This window comes from Trichoplusia ni, chromosome 4 (assembly GCF_003590095.1).
Source record: "Trichoplusia ni isolate ovarian cell line Hi5 chromosome 4, tn1, whole genome shotgun sequence".
Classification (NCBI taxonomy): Eukaryota; Metazoa; Arthropoda; class Insecta; order Lepidoptera; family Noctuidae; genus Trichoplusia; species Trichoplusia ni.
Genome location: NC_039481.1, coordinates 8,953,367 through 8,969,742, shown reverse-complemented (window position 1 = coordinate 8,969,742; position 16,376 = coordinate 8,953,367). Strand labels below are relative to the sequence as shown.

The 16,376-nt window shown below is 32.4% G+C and overlaps 2 protein-coding genes and 1 long non-coding RNA gene across 3 annotated transcripts; all 3 read right to left on the bottom strand.

The window, feature by feature from the left end:
- Nucleotides 1-2,059: 2,059 nt before the first annotated feature.
- Nucleotides 2,060-4,961, bottom strand: LOC113492926. The gene is made up of 4 exons (XM_026870657.1): nucleotides 4,306-4,961; nucleotides 3,815-3,988; nucleotides 3,313-3,420; nucleotides 2,060-3,081 (listed from the first exon to the last, which is right to left on the bottom strand). The coding sequence occupies exons 1-4, from the start codon at nucleotides 4,366-4,368 to the stop codon at nucleotides 3,058-3,060; spliced, it is 369 nt and encodes a 122-aa protein (XP_026726458.1). The 5' UTR covers nucleotides 4,369-4,961; the 3' UTR covers nucleotides 2,060-3,057.
- On the bottom strand, nucleotides 3,918-8,508 carry LOC113492925. The gene is made up of 13 exons (XM_026870656.1): nucleotides 8,141-8,508; nucleotides 7,503-7,555; nucleotides 7,232-7,316; nucleotides 6,974-7,029; nucleotides 6,668-6,740; nucleotides 6,505-6,560; nucleotides 6,115-6,177; nucleotides 5,398-5,470; nucleotides 5,196-5,248; nucleotides 5,094-5,106; nucleotides 4,650-4,692; nucleotides 4,530-4,570; nucleotides 3,918-4,333 (listed from the first exon to the last, which is right to left on the bottom strand). Exons 2-11 carry the CDS (start codon nucleotides 7,544-7,546, stop codon nucleotides 4,651-4,653), a joined length of 558 nt encoding a protein of 185 aa, XP_026726457.1. The 5' UTR covers nucleotides 7,547-7,555; nucleotides 8,141-8,508; the 3' UTR covers nucleotides 3,918-4,333; nucleotides 4,530-4,570; nucleotide 4,650.
- Nucleotides 8,509-8,616: 108 nt separating this feature from the next.
- On the bottom strand, nucleotides 8,617-9,974 carry LOC113492924. Its single transcript, XR_003400536.1, has 3 exons — nucleotides 9,808-9,974; nucleotides 9,344-9,395; nucleotides 8,617-8,815 (listed from the first exon to the last, which is right to left on the bottom strand). It is a non-coding gene; the product is annotated as an uncharacterized LOC113492924 (long non-coding RNA).
- Between the last annotated feature and the right edge of the window lie 6,402 nt (nucleotides 9,975-16,376).

Sequence of the window (16,376 nt, the reverse complement as noted above, 5' to 3'; positions counted from 1 at the left end):
GTTGAAGTATAACGTTATTTGAAATTTCTGATACTATGTTTGTTGTGAAAATATTCTGTCTTCTTACCCTGCCTCTTATTTGAAAAGTAGATTTCCATATATTCCATTTATCTAGAGCTTTTACAATTTTTACCTTTTCTCTTATATTATCAATTTTATTATCGTTGTTAACAAAGACTTCATTAATGTAATTTGCCACTGCTCGAAAAAGGCTTCTGGAAAACCGTTAAGAACGTGCAAACATTGAATTATTATAACATCAAATTGTAGAAATTCAAATTAGCTGAGGGTCTATTCCCATTTGTTAGATATAATGTCTTAGAAATTAAAACTAAGCTGAAAAAGAAATTTACCGAGAACCACTCAAAACTTGGACCACAATCCGTCGTGAAGTTATAAAACTGTTTCTGAACTTTGAAGTTTTATTTATGTTTGAGGATTATGCTTTAGTCATTTAAATGAAATGATATAAATAGATTTTCCTCTTTGCGTATTTTGGTATTTATGGAAAGTATGGTAAAGTATTTTCATAAATCAAATCGTGCGTTTAGACGTATTGGAAAAGTTATTTCATATGAGAATCCTAACATAAATTTGACGTAGTTAATATGATAAAATCAGTATTATCTAGTAAAATGAAAGCTAAATGTCCATTGCAGTGAACCGAAACAATTTCAATGATAAGTATTAAATAATAATCAATTAAAAATATAAAACCATGAGTTATTTATTTTTTTATATTGTCCAAAAATTCGGATGGAGATGTAACCATGAAAAACCCAACCTGGTTTAATTTTTTTTTCTTGTAGGATATTCACTTGAAGCTTCTCATTTCTCTCTCTGACCCCTCTTTGAGCACCACCACTACTTCGCATTGCTTGTTGTATCACACCAAACTTTAATAATATTATAATCCTCTCTCCTTTGCATCGTAGCTCCACGCGATTATTGCATTGCTTTGTTTTCGACGCCACCAAAGCTAGGGAGTTTGACACGACCCGTGTTGGTGTCAATGCCATTTAGTGTAGCGAACATGATATCCATACCTCTCAATTTTCAGGAAATAGAAGCCTATAGACATCGGTTCGTTTGTGGCTACATTCAACCCAGATATAAAAATATCTTTTGTGAAATCATTTCAATCTGTGAATTGAATTGATTGAATGAAAAATTCTCGGAATAATTGGATTGAGTAAAGGCGTGGGTTTGCACCTTTGAATGGATTTCATGGGTTGTATTTAGATTGTATAGCTGTTTTAGATTTTTTATTTGAGGTTGGAAAATTACTTTCCAAATGGGTTCCTGCTTAGGTTCGTGTAAGTATATGACTTTTAGAGAACGTTGTATCGAACTTTTATTTTTGGCAGCATGATATACGATTTTCTTTTGGTGACCTTGCTTAGCTTTTTGGCTTTTTAAAGGACGGATTCGAAAATAAACATTTTTTTTTGAGTGCACTTATAGTCGAATGGTTGAGGTCACCATGCCAAAACCAAGAAGAAAAAGTTTTTATGTGATTCGCAAATTATTGTCCTAAGTCTGGGCGCCTTTGTGTATATGACTTAATTGTTTGTGACTCTTCCGCGAGTCGCGACACAAGAATTAAACTGGTAAAAGCGAGAATCGTTTGAAAAAAGATTTTGACTTACAGTAATACTACCTGTACATCTGTGTGTACATATTTATAGCTTTCTTATTGAATATTTGTCATAAGAAGAAATGATCTTGCCTATCTATACCATACAATCAGATTCACTGATTTATTTGTATGCGTGAACGACTTCGTTCATACCGTGACTCGCATTAATGTCAGCCATGGGAAATCCGAGATATAAAAATTATGATTAGCTAATCAAAGTTGGAAATTATTCACCACATTTCTGTTGATGGCAATGAGGTCACGATCTCAAGCATCTCTTGGGGTACTTCTTTTTGCCTAACTATAGACAGGAAATAAGATAGATATATAGAATACTCTTTATTGTACACCATAAGGAAAAACAAATTAGGTCAATACAAACAAATATGATGAACTAGAAAAGGCGGTCTGGTTTTTTTTAAAAAAAAAGGTTGTTCCCTTCAAACCAGCAAAATCAACTGTGGTGGTCTTCACTTATTTCTGAACAGCTACTCTATTTATTTTTTGTTTCGAGTTTCGAATGTATTTTATCAATATGTCAAGAATTAAAAGTCAAATGCTTTATTTTGAGGCGTGACCTTCTGCAAAATCAAATCCTTCTGAAATATCTCCAACCTTTTAAATTCCAATTGCTTTTGTCATACAACGGCATCCGAATAACTAAAAAAAGATCGCCTATCGAGGTCTCTATAAAAATTTCGATCTGAAATGTGGCCAAATAGATTCTTTTGAAATATTTGCCGCGAAAGGAAATAGATTCTGATCGAAAGAGTTGTATGAGATGTGAACACAAAATGATGTAATATTTCTTCGAATAAACGTGTCGCGATGCGTTTAAAATATTTTCTGATATACCGGGATCTATTTGTGAACGAAATGGGTTGCATTTTAGTTTGACATTGTAGTATGCTTGTTTTTATTTTGTCTGCTTCCATTTATTTAGGAATCATCATGTTTTTTCAGCTTTCGCTTTTTTAGTTTTTTAGAGTTTCTTACATTATAGGAAGTGTTATTTTTTTTACTAAGGCGGTTATGTATTGGTCTGATACCAGGGTACTCGGACACCTACTTGGGTAGTTTTTCATAATTTTTGTCACGAGCAATTATTTTTCATAACACTTTTGTTGACGGTTATTTGGTCAGAAATTCGGATATTTCAAAAGTGTGGTAAGAAAATCAAGTAAAAGCTTGACTGTACAGTAAATTGCGAAGTTTATTTCGTTTTCGTTTCAAGGAGGCTTATAAAAAGAAAAACTATCATAACACGTTGTTTCGACATCTTCTTTCGGTCTTGTCTTACCTGATAGACGCAGCTAAATATCGAATTTTATTTGAACAAATCTACTTCAAGGTACTTAAATAAATATGGTCATAAATATGAAAGCTTATATTACATTTAATTACACAAATACACGCCCTTAGCCCATTGGTTTGTAGTCATCCTGAAACATAAATTATAATATTTATCACTATAAAACTTATTAAATAAAAAATATAGCTTGCTTGTTTTGCTCTGGGATCGAAATTTAAGTATTTCTGTTAAAACCAGCTCCAATTAGCTTCACAACGCTATAATATTCGATTGGAAACAAAAAAAACTGTATATTTTAACTTGTTAAATTTGATCACAGGCAAAGGTGCAGGAGGAAGTAAATTAAAAACTGTATGCTTACCTGGTTAAAGTACCACCATTTTCTGCCGAAGAACAGCTCGGGTCCAGACGGTCCCAAGCTTTGGAAATGGGGACCAAAAGGATTTATGTTCATGTGGTCACCATCCATCTGAATACATCCGTTTTATCGTAAAATATGTCGTAGTATCTATGAAGTGGTAGCACACATGACATTTATAGTGATTGTAATTCTACTTTTCAAGCGAATTTGATACAAGTTTAATTTATATAGCGTCGGGGGTTTATCACAGTTCTGTAAGAGTATGACTCTACCCGCTTCTGACCGCGACGGTGCGGGCCATGAGGATCCCTTACAAAAAAGTTCTAAACCAACGATGTGGAATACCAACGCATTAGCATTTACAGACACTGGAACGCAGATTATGCAGCACGGTGGTTTAGGTTTAGCCAGTAGCATCATCATTCCCTTATCGACTAAACCGAGGATCCTCTCCTAAGGAGTCTCAGTCCCACCGAAAACAGACTTAATCAAGGCAACTTACGAAGTGATTCCAGAGCCAGTTTTGCCGGTACTTATTCTTGTGAATCGTGAAGGGGTTTCCGGGATTCTTCTCGACTGCGGACGCACTTGATGACGCGTCTGATTCTTTTTCTGAAGAGTACATGTTACTCCTGTTCATCGTATGGTGTTTCTTAGCACGTCTGAAGTTAGGATTCTAGGAAGTAAAATCGGTTTCATTAACTCTTTCTGTTCTCTTTCATTCACACACCAAGGCACTTTTATAAGATGTCCTTAAAGGAGAATAATGTTTAGCTATAACCGAAAGCCATGCGAGTAAAGCTAGTTAAGAGGAAGAAAATAAAAAAAGTGGGAATGTTCAAATGAATAATGGGTTTTTTTTCACTTTTGTACATCAATGGGTACTGACATCTGCTTGCTACACCGAAATCATGTAATTCAGTATTGATTCGTCCACACTACGTGTGACACACGCAAAAACTCACGGACAATATATTGTAATTAATTACTTACATCTTCATCATCTTCGTCCTCTTCATCTCTAGAAAAAAATATATAGTTCTTTGGAATACTCATAATAAATCATCGATGGTTCAATATAGTTCAGTATCTTTAAGGAGGTCTTTAAGAATGGCTATAGTCAGTGTGAAAGCGATACGGCATTTTGCTTTTACAATGGGGCTTCAAAAACTGTAAGTGCAGATGATTTGACAAAAAAATGAATATTTATAACATACTCATCCAAGATTTCACCTCCGTCGTTTACTAATTCTTCAAGCTGCAAATAAAATGAACTTCTTAATTTCAATTGTTTATTACAAAATTGTAATAAAATCCAGTGCAACAGTTATGCTTACATCAATCTTGTTCAAAAGATCTTGTATTTTTAAGGTAGCAGCCCTGAAAAAAGTTTAATAGCAATTACAATATATAAAAAAGCGAATTTAAAATATTTGTTCTAGAGTCCTACCGCCGCAACTAAAAGTAAGATTATTTCAGTTGTGGAACCAGATAGTGCACTATATCCCACAGTGACATCTTGCTTTTTTACTGAATAGAATAGGTAAAATATATGAAAGCTCTTAATAAAAAGAAGCTGAAGCAATTGTAATTTTATGAGGCGGTGGTAGATAAATATACATACGATTTTTTTGTTGAAGAAGGTTTCGTTTTAATTAATATCTATAAAAAATACGGTTTATTTGAAAATGAATACCATTATGTCCATTGGAAAATATAACAATGAATAGGTGACACTGAACTTCGAAAGTTTTATGATTTTTGGTAGATATTGCTCTTACCATAGGAGGTCGTCTGGAAAGTAAGAAAAGGAAATAACGTTGTTAAATTAATTAACTCTTTTTATTACGAATTTGTAATTTTCTTATGACGAAAATACATACTTGTCACTTGCCCGATTTTTGTGAATACTTTGCACTGCTTTCATTATTCTTGTCTAAAATGAAAAAAGAAGCGATTATCCAAACGTTTGTCCTAAAATTTGTTACAAAAACGATATTGCAATTTAAGCCCCTTATAAGAATTTCCTCGCAAAATTTTGCTTGCTTATTGATATAAATTCATGTAAATCAATAAAATACTTACCAGTGCATCCTTGTTTTTCGACTTTATTTCGGGTGAATCTTCTTCAGTAACCTCTTTCCTCGTCCTGGCAAACCTGTTATACGTTTAATATAATAATTAGTGATAATTAGTTAGTAGTTTAATCTTCTAATATATAAAATTCCCGTGTCACGATGTTAGTTACCGTACTCCTCCGAAACGGTTCGAGCGATTTTTATAAAATTTTGTATACATATTAGGTAGGTCTGAGAATAGAACTGTTAAGGGTTGTTCACACTAAAAAAATATATTTTATTTCTTAGACGAAATTATTTGTTTGTTTTTTTAATAATGTGGCATTAAAAATACATACAACTAAAAAAAAATATTCGGCAAAGCAACGTTTGCTGGGTCAGCTAGTATAATATAATAATTAGTTCAAACAATGTTTCTGCAAAGTCCAGTTAAGTCTTTAAAACCGTTTTTTTTTAATGAAATTAACACTTTTTGTCAGTAGCAAGAAAAAAAGAATCTTATAACCAGTAGTGTGTGGATGGGTTAAGTTCCTAGGAGCTCATGATTAAAAAAAAATCGTCTGACATATTTTTGTAGGTTGTTGAGAATTATAAAGTTTTCTTTGAGATAGTGGTTTATTACTACATGTTTTTTTTTTAATATGACTATGAGTTTTCGGTACTGCAGCATGAAATCAATTATAAATGGAGGACATTATGATTGTTTAATGTATCACTGATTTACCTTTGACCTGCCTTTATTTCGGGTGATTCTTCTTCAGTAACAGCTACTTTCGTTCTAGCAAACCTGGTATTCATAATATAATTATGTCAAAATGGTATGATTAGTTTAAGTAATTTTTTTGCGAAGTCCAGTCATGTCTTTAAGATAGTTTTTTGAAGAAAAAAGAGAATTTTATAACCAGTAGTGTGTGAGAATTAACGTCACGATGATCTCATAATTAAAATAAAATATTTTTGGTCGTTGTTGAAAATTTCATATAGTTATTTTAAAAAAGTTGTTTATTACTATATAGGCAACGGCGTTTTTTTATATGACTGGGTTCTTTTCAGTACTTCTTATAAATAGAGGACATTTTATTTTGATTGTAAGTATAATGTATCACTGACTTACCTTTTACCTGCTAGCTTGTTTTGAACGTTTTTGACCGCGTCCATCACTACTTTAGACTGAAATTCAAAAGAAAGTCTTGGAATCTTTTGAAATGGGGATATTTATTTATGTACATGTTACATATAATTACAAATTAATAAAGGTAAGTAAACAATATACTTACCAGTGCATCCTTATTACTTGACTTTATTTCGGGTGATTCTTCTTCAGTAACAGCTACTCTCGTCCTGGTAAACCTGTTGTTCATATAATTTTGTAAAAATAGTATGATCAGTTCAAGTTATGTTTTTTCAAAGTCTAGTTAAGTCTTTAAAACTGTTTTTTTGGTGAAATCAAAACTTTTTTTGGCAGTAACAAGAAAAAAGAGATTCTATAACCAGTCATGGGCAATGATAAAGAACCTAGTACATAATTATTTATCAGTTATAAATAGATTACATTTGATTATAATAATACAACACTGGCTTACCTTTTACCTGCTAGCTTGTTTTGAACGTTTTTCACCGCGTCCATCACTACTTTAGACTGAAATCCAAAATAAAGTATTTTGGGTATTTACCTATTACCTAATAAAATTAAATTCCGTATTATACGAAAAGTCATAGAGTATTATTATTACAGTTATGGCATAGAGAGCGCTTCAGAATATAAAGTATTGCAGTTCCATATTCCTTTCTTTTATGACGTTTTTGCCTCAAAACAAATGTATATTTAAATAAAACATTACCAAAACTTCTTTTTTCTTGAATTCCGTTTTTGGCTTTGAATCTTTTGATATGATTGAATCCCCTTGATTTAAAATGGTTGCATATCTGTAATTAAAATGAATATTAATAATATTATATTAATACATATTTAAAAAAAGATTGACAAAAACGTATATTGTATGTGTGCGTATTTTATTAAGTTCTTTCTAGATCTGATTTATTTTTCAATAAAAAAATTGTCTGGAAAGGAATATTATTGTATTCCATTTTTGACTTTAAATTCCAACTTACTTGTAATTTCCACGGCTGTCATGAGTATTTTTCAAATCATTCATTAATTTCGCCTGCAATCCAATTTAAAAGTGATTTGTTTGAGAAAATATAATTGTCATTTTCATTCGAAAGTTCATTAAAATTGTGGCTTGAAGCAATTTCCATTACTGCATTGTGTTATTAATAATAAGGAGGCGCTGTGTCATGGAATACAGTTAATTTTCTCTATGTTTTAAGTTGCGCGGACATTTATGTTTTATTATTTTTTGCAAAAGGACACAGAAATTTGAGAGTTTATCAATAAAATATTAGTAATGATTTGACTGATATAGGCCTTAGTAAATTAACATAAAAATAGGAATTTGTGTATCGAGCTTCGAGACATACATAGATATTTTTATACATATAATTTTTATTTATTTTTCGAAGTATATTTTTATTTCATAATAAGATATTTGATCGGAAGATCAGGGCTTTGATTCTGCTAATTACAATGGCCGATGAATAAATGAAAATTGGCTTAAAATGACACTGCTCGTATTCTCTTAAGCATTTTTTCTACACAATAATTTAAAATTTTGTATACACATAACTTTAACTCAATGTTTGAGTTACAATCATTATTTTTTATAAATATTCTTATTTATAATTCTTACCAGAGCTTCTTTATTTTTAAATGATGTAATTGGCACATAATGCTTCGTGATATTCGCTGGACTACGCTTTTCATCATACCTGTAACTAATTATATTGTTCGTTTTAAATCGAATTAAATATTTTTATTCGAATTAAATGGTAATTTACTGACGATAGTTTAAAATAGTATTTGATACTTGACCTTCTATATAGCAGCTTTAAAATTTGATATTTATTTTACCAACCGGAAAAATACATCATTATTTCAGAGTTACAAAAAAAAAGATTTTTACAAGCCATATTCAAACTTCATAATACAGATAGAAGTATTAGCGAGAAAGCGAGACGCTAGCCCGCCACACATACAAATCATACAAACATGCAAATCACATGCACAAAGACACCCAGACTTAGAACATGCATTCGTGGATACAGAAATGCTTGTCCTACTACGTCGCGTAGAGTGGGTTTGGTGTGGTGACCTCAACCACTCGACTATCCGTGCAGACAATTTAGATATAGTAAAAAGGAGGAGTATGAAATAAATGTTCCACTTCGAGATGCTGTGTAACGCACTATCTTGCTTCTACAACAGTGTGGTTAGCTGAAGTTGAGTCATTTTTGTAGAAAAACAAAATAGCTTACCGATCCCGTGAATTCGCATCACCATGAAATACGTCTTTGAATATTTTCAACTGTAACAAATAAAATGAATGAGTTTTTTAGTGCAGCTGCGGTTACAACTATAATTATCAAAGGTATTAATTAATTGAAATCTGAAATGTGCTGTGGTAGTAAATCATCAAATGAATTTTAATCAAAACTTTATTTAAACATACATTAATTTTAATATTTTTTTCTGTAAGCCTTGTACAAGTAGGTGCATGTGTTGTAGGTTCAATCTCAACACTTGCATGGCATCAATGAAACTTTTCGAGGGTGATGGGTACTTTTACACTTATTCTAAGGCACTCTACCATTAAAGGAAAAAAGTCGTATGAAAACCTGGATTCAAAACATTGAAATCGTCAACCCGCAGAGAGCTAGCGCGGTTATCAAAACAACAGTCTTTTTATACATTCAATATAGTATTTATTACGTGCCGATATGTATTACTTTCGATGAGTAAAATAAACGTCAATACACACATACATAAGTAGTTTTAGTTGCGCAGTACTCTAAATTATCTTTTCTTTTTTTAATGTAATACACGTGCTACTTACAATCAAGTCTTTGCTGACAGAATCAGGACTCCCAGCTTTTGGTTCCTTTTTACTGCAATTAAAGTGTGAAAAGCATTTAAACTAAATTTAATGACGACATTTTTTTTATTGTATGCAGCGTAGTTTTATGAGTTGAGCAAATGCCCGTTTGCCCGCCGGCTCAAATCGAAAATGATTCCACAGGGACGTAAAATTGGGTTAAAGACTATCTTATGTGTTAATCCTAGCTAAAAACTATCTGTATACCAAGTTTCGTCTAAATCCGTTTGGGTTGTGTGTGGAAGAGGATCAAACATACAAACTTTCGCGATTATAATATTAGTACGATGATTAATTTATGATTTTTCCTCAGTCCCGCAAACATAAATTGATCAAATTACAGAGTATATAGAAATGACGCGTGACGTCACTTAAAATTCCGCAAATATTTCAAAGTCGTTTCCGGTGTTATTGAAATAACTCACCTTATAATATCATCCTGTATCTTAGTGCTAAACGGTGTTTGGGCCTTTCCGTTCGGATATTTGAAGGCTGTGTTGGAGATCCCATCAGGCTTCACCATGTAAAACCCAGGCATTATCGGTAATGTCTCCACTGGTTCATTTGTTTCTTTAGATTCGGAGTTCGTGTTACGTCTCTGTAGAAAATAAATCAATAATGATAAATTTTATACATTTTTCATTTTGTAGCGTAACCTTAACAATTGCCTATGCATTTGGCGGAAATCAGTCAACCCTGTAGAATTTAAATAAAAAAAAGGAATAAATGAAGGATGCATTCATTTGTAAGATTCTTCTCGAATAATTAAAAACAATGTTGTGCAATTTTAGCATGACAACTGCACTCGGAAAAGTCAACTATCAGAAGACGTGGGGCTCAAATAGTATTTTATATTAAACGTTCAGTAAGTTAAAAACTTACAGAAATACGTAACGTAAGAGGTTTCCTCCACCAAAAAGTTTTCATGCTTGAAATAAAGTCAACTTCCTAAACAGTGGCGAGCAAGTTAAGGAATCACAGATTTATATAACAATATTGATGGTGTTTTATCGCTCTTAAATATTCGCATAACTTTAATTTTAAATAATCATTTTGTGTTGTACAGCAGTACTTTACTTAAAGAATTCATTATTTATCGTTAAGTTATTGTGAATCCTCTATGCCATAGAGCATTTACTGAGAGTCTATGGGTTTTTAATAAAAGACCGCTCAAACTGCAGTCAGCGTCGCGAAACTGAGGTTGACCTACAAATAGCCTTAAGATAAAGAAACCAGTAGGGAGAAAAATGAAGAATGAAAGATAATTTGTGTGCACGCCTAATATTTAATTGTCACCCAAAATCAAAGTTAGGACAGTAACAAACTTAACAGAGACTTCGATTTTGTCTAGCTATCGCAGGACATGACTAACAGCTTGCTTACTGGTGGACAAAAGGATACTACCTTTCGGGTGTGTACGGGTCTCTAAAAACCTTCCTTAATGTATATGAGACCCGTGATAAATTCGACCAACTATTTTCTCAATAGGCTATTAATTAAGCAACGTAGACATCTGGTACTAAAAATAACTATAATACTTGTTTCTCGTCCAAAAAACTATAAAATATTTCACTAAATTCTGTGGAGATATAAATCTGCACTCGGGTTTGTCTTGCGTCCTTCGTGACAATTTATGAAGGTGATAGATTGTGTGTACTCCTGCTGTGGTCCATAATAAGATAGAAAATTCAATTTATTTTATCAAATAGCTATTTTAGAGCATCAGCTATTTATTTCTGAAATTCACAACACCTGGAAAAACAGTGTAAAAAAATGCAGTACTATAGAAAACCTTATTGCGCAGTAATATGACAATTACTTAAAGGCAGATATAACTTATTTTTGAACTTAAACTATATAATATGTGTTTAGCAGTTTACAAAGAATACTATTGGCTGAATTTTATAAAGAGGTTTTACATCGTGGAACTATTGTTTGACTGAACAAGGTTTTGCTAAAACACAGATACCTTATTTCATTAGGGCAAACCCTCTTTTTTTTAATACCTTAACATAGAACGCGATTTTGTTTTACGGATCTACATAACACAATGCGACCGGATCGGCTTAACTTATATCATTATTTATCTCTTTGGCTTTTTTTTTGTAAAAAGAGCTATATCGATTTTGTTACATTTCTCAAAATATGAATTCTTTATGTATGAGACTTTGAAAGTGGAGAAGGAAGAAAAAAAAAAACATTTTAACAACTGTTTAGCATTGCTCAGATATGATCATTCTCTCAAATATCGTACAATTATCTTCGAGTTTCTTAAGTACAAACATACGAAGTTTTGTATATTCCGTGGTTGCTAAACAAATTTACGAGAAGTAATTATTTTGAATGGTTTCTGTTCAAAGAGGATCAAAATAACTTGTAAATACCTTTGTATGATTGGTTTCATTATATTCTTTAACATAGCTCATTCTGGTAAAACGTGGTATAAATTGGTCAAATTATCATAAATATCTATGAATTAAAATAAACTCAATTGTGAGTCATAATCGCGACACTGAACATTCCATACCTACCTAAAATGTATTAAAGAAAAACTAATTTAGTCACCCATCAAATTTATGACGAACCTGCAATGTTGTAATAGACTCAACATAAATACATCATCTCACAAAGTTTCTTCTCTCTGGCTATCGACGTTCATGAGGTGCAACCTGGTGTCAAACGGATGGAAAGACAGTCAGACAGGTCAAATATGATGCTCTATGGAAACCGGAGCTGATCCTTTCCAATTAACTGCAAGATTAACGTCCCATACTTAAGGCCGGAAATGAACCAACTGTCCACATATTTTTGGCCCGCAGTGTATGCTAGTGGTAATTTGCTGAACAAATAAAAGGATTTGGCAACTCTACACTGTTTTGCTTCAACACTCTCCAAATGCAGTCAAAATATTTTAACGTTGACCAAAAGTTGGAGGAATAAACGGAAACCAGAAAATAAAAGCGTGTTACTTTAGAAAGTGTTTTGTTTTGTCTTATTATTGTTTTAACTTCAAGTTTTTTAATTCGTTGATTATTTAATTGTTATTATTTCAAGAACATGATTTCTAAAAAATACCTAATTAGTTTCTGAGAAAAATATTTGCTACACTATTTTATTCACGTACCTACTTTTGTAAAAAAAATAAGGTGTTGTAAAATAAAAGATTGCCAGCATGAAAAATGAATGCAATATTCTTTGAATTATTCTACAAGTTTTGTTTAATATCATCCGTATACAGTAGAAATGAGACGAGAACAATGTTCAAGTTTAATTTGCTACATTGTCGTGTACGAAGCAAGAGTTTATTTAAGAAAACTCTGAGATGAGTTGACGCAAAGTTCCATCTACATGTTTTATATGTAGTTGTGACTTTGGACTAGTTTAGACAAATTAAAAATGTTTTTATGAGAATTGTTGGCTTGTATTAGACTACGTTTCGGCCATCGATAGAGAGGCTTATTTTTTCCAAACCAATAGACCAGTGCTCGAACTTTCCCTGTACGGGAAGACGCCTGTGCTCAGCAGTGGCAACTATATAGGCTGGTATAATTATAAAAGAATCGTTTCATTTATAGAAGTTTCCTGACAATTTTTCACGCTGTCTTATTTAGGTAACAACATAATAATATGGTAGAACAAAAGTTCAACACAATTTCTTAAAGGGGTAAACTTCAACATTTCTAAACAGAATGTAGCTTTAGGCCTTATATGTACCAAAGAGCAAAATTAATTATATGCAGAAAGCAGTACCAATACAGAAAGACTCTACCCCTTACTACTGAGATGCAACTTAACTAAGTCTGCTCCTACTTTGACAGCACGAGACGTTTGTCCAAGACCTTTTGAAATTGATTGACGGTTAAATAATCGGCAATTACTAACGTATCATGACTTAAAAAAATCCATTAAAACCTCCTTAGAAGTATAAAAAGCGAGATCGGAAATTGTAAGACGATTGCGTCATGAGAAATGCGAGTTGTTACTCTGAGTTACTGCCTAATTTGTAAGCGTCGCGAAACGGAATTGGTTATTTTGTGTAAGAGACGGGTATGATTGCGAGGAATTTAATTGAGTAAGCAGTGTTTAATCAATCAATCGAGAAACATTTAATACTTTATGTAGGAAATAATTCACTTATAGTCTAAAACTATAACTGCTTTATAAAGTGATCATTAAGGCAATTTACATTAGTTAACGTTTACACTCTAGGAATTCAGGCCAGCTCTGTGTGACTCTTTTCAGATTTAAATAGTATATTTATTTTTAAAGGCTTTAAGTATGAACAATCGAATAAAGGAAAGGTCGAGGATAATAGGAATCAAGATATTAAAAAAAAACATCTTTAACTCTCAAAGATTATGAAACAAAAAGAAAACCCAACAAGGTGATAAATATGCATATCAATATCATATTAGAACTATGTGAACAACGCAATTAAATAAAGATCAAACAAAACTAAAATTGATTGATGTAAAGCAAACATACTACGAAGTCCTAATTTTAACAAGATCCATCACGTAGCGGGCAGCGCATATCGCAAATGAAATTCATCGTATATGCACTAAAGGCTATGAACCACGGGGTGCAACCTGCGTCGCTATATGTACTTAATTTTCCATCTACGTACGGAGTGAGCTCGTAACAAGTTTATGGAAGGTAAATGTACCAATTATCGGCTATGGAGATTAATGTTTTACTCTATCTTAGGTGGTTGACTGCCTCAACATCATCATGACAGGTGCCAGGTATAAGCTGTATTATTTCTTGTTTTTTTCTTAACAAGCAGTTTTTTGCTTTTGTGGATTACAGTGCCAAATTTAAAGAAATTAGGCACATCAATAAAATTTATAGTTAAAAAAATCTGGTTGAACGTTCCTTTGTCACAGTTAATTATAAATTATTGAAATGGTCAAAGGTTTATAACTATTTTAGAAAATCAAGAACTTTCAGATTTTTTTGTTCCTTTACTGACCCCAACCCTCGTATTATGTCAACTGTTTTAGGGAAAACTCATTTTATTGTATTTCAAAACGTATTAAATCTTTCCTTAAATATCTTATTTACAACTCACACGATTTAGGCAATCTCTTTTCAGTACACTCTTCAGAACCAATAACGGGCTACTTCACCCTATTATAAAATCGATTTTGACGCCGACGAGAGTACCTTGCATTATGTGGAAGCGTATGTTTGTTATAACAGCAAAATTACGATGGACACGTGTTCAAAGGAATTTCTGCTGGAAAAGCGACAATTTAAATTGGTCAGATTTGAGCAAAATTTGTACAACGTGCTATTAGCAAATCACTTACGGCGGAAATTCGCGGAAACTTTCAGAATTTAAATCAAACGGAATGTGAGTGTTGTTAAGGGTTTTTTTCTTTATTGATTGTTTTTGTTTTCTAAAAGTCTAGTAAGATGTACATACTCGCAGATAAGTTTAAAAATATTAATTTAAAATAATCATAAATTTTTGATCATAACCATGATAGGTTGAAATTACCTCACTACTCATTTTTATCTCTATGCCTCGTGAAGTAGAAAACTTTGACACAAACAAAGCTGCCAGTGTCAACTATTAATACATGACACTAGTAACACATGACTACATATACACCCTTATTTCCCTACAGAGTACAGTCACGAGTAAACCAAAAACTTCGAAACCACATGCAAATACCTAATCCCACTAGATTCGTATCCCACTAATCCATCCAGCTAGTTATGAAATGGGAAATTCCCATTGCAAACGAAAGTTTTCTCACGTTCGAAGTTAGGTCGTTCCATCATTTATAACTACCTCATAAGCGGCTATAGGCAAGCAACTCGGAACATATGGGAAAAATACGTGTCCGTAATATATTCTTCGTTTCTTCGAAAATCTTTTATATCTTTGGGAGGTTGCTTTCTTCGTATTTAGAGTTTGTTTGTGCGTGAGTGTTTTTTTCGATGTCTTTATAGAATTACATTTTTAAAGGGTTCCGTGCAAAGAAACCAAAAGAAAACGGTTAAGTGACAAATTAATTTATGATCGCGAGGCAGTGGTAACCAAACGACCTGATTATAGACGGACCTTTCAGATACAGAACCCTAACAAATGAGTTTGGTAGTACGTCAGTACTCTCATCAAATTTTCCTCATTTATAATTTCGCCAACAGAACTGGAATATATTCAACTTGCATCGGCTGAAAATAGCTACATCCAACCCGTTCGTGCATTCACCTAAGTATCTAGTTATTTGCAGATTCGAGACATCTCGGTTTGAACCTCTTTAGATAATCATCATTACTTTATTATAGAACAGAATATGGAAATAAAACAAGCAATTTTCCGTAAAAAACCTTAAAATTTGATCGTTTTTCACAATCAATCGTGAACAGTTTTCTACAAGGGCAAATATGTATACGAATGTTTTAGTAAAGTATTGTAGGCGAAAGGTGAGTTCAAATCACTTTCTGTGTAATTTACTAATGCTATTTGAGTTTAACAACAACAGCGAGTATCACAACCCACAAATTCATCGGCTCCAAACTTAATACGAGATTAGCTTCGGATTTCTGATATCCGCAGTTCAACGTAGATCGGGAAACGATCCCACCACTAGCTAATTAGTGTTGGGCTTACATTTGACGTTTAATTTGTCAAAATAATTCCCCTGTTAGTGATTTTATGTGCAATTAGAAGTTTTGATATTAATTTCGATTTATGTATTACCGTTAATTAATATTGTTTGCTTGTGAGTTACTTTAAATGATCTGCTTGCGATGATTGCCTATAAGGCCTTATAAGATCACTCGATTTATAATAATTGAGCTGTTTAAACAAAAGAAACAGAGTAAAATAGAGACAGCAATTGTATATGATAAATGTGATGGACTGCTCAAATGTATTAAATTAAGGGCACTTCAGTTGTTGTTCAGTTGATTTAAAATTTCCCATTCGTTTCTATTCGCGATGTTTCATTGTTCAGTATATTTATATTATAGTTTTGAG

Bases quoted from the DNA above. Each gene is read 5' to 3' on its own strand.
- LOC113492926 (XM_026870657.1), bottom strand. From the start codon at position 4,368: ATGAGTATTCCAAAGAACTATATATTTTTTTCTAGAGATGAAGAGGAC. The intron at 3,989-4,305 runs GTAAGTAATTAA...TTTACTTCCTAG, and splicing joins AGGACGAAGATGATGAAGAT to AATCCTAACTTCAGACGTGC. The intron at 3,082-3,312 runs GTAAGCATACAG...TTTATGTTTCAG, and splicing joins AATGGTGGTACTTTAACCAG to GATGACTACAAACCAATGGG.
- LOC113492925 (XM_026870656.1), bottom strand. From the start codon at position 7,546: ATGAATGATTTGAAAAATACTCATGACAGCCGTGGAAATTACAA. The intron at 7,030-7,231 runs GTAATGTTTTAT...TTTGGATTTCAG, and splicing joins TCAAGAAAAAAGAAGTTTTG to TCTAAAGTAGTGATGGACGC. The intron at 6,178-6,504 runs GTAAGTCAGTGA...TATGAATACCAG, and splicing joins AACAAGCTAGCAGGTAAAAG to GTTTGCTAGAACGAAAGTAG.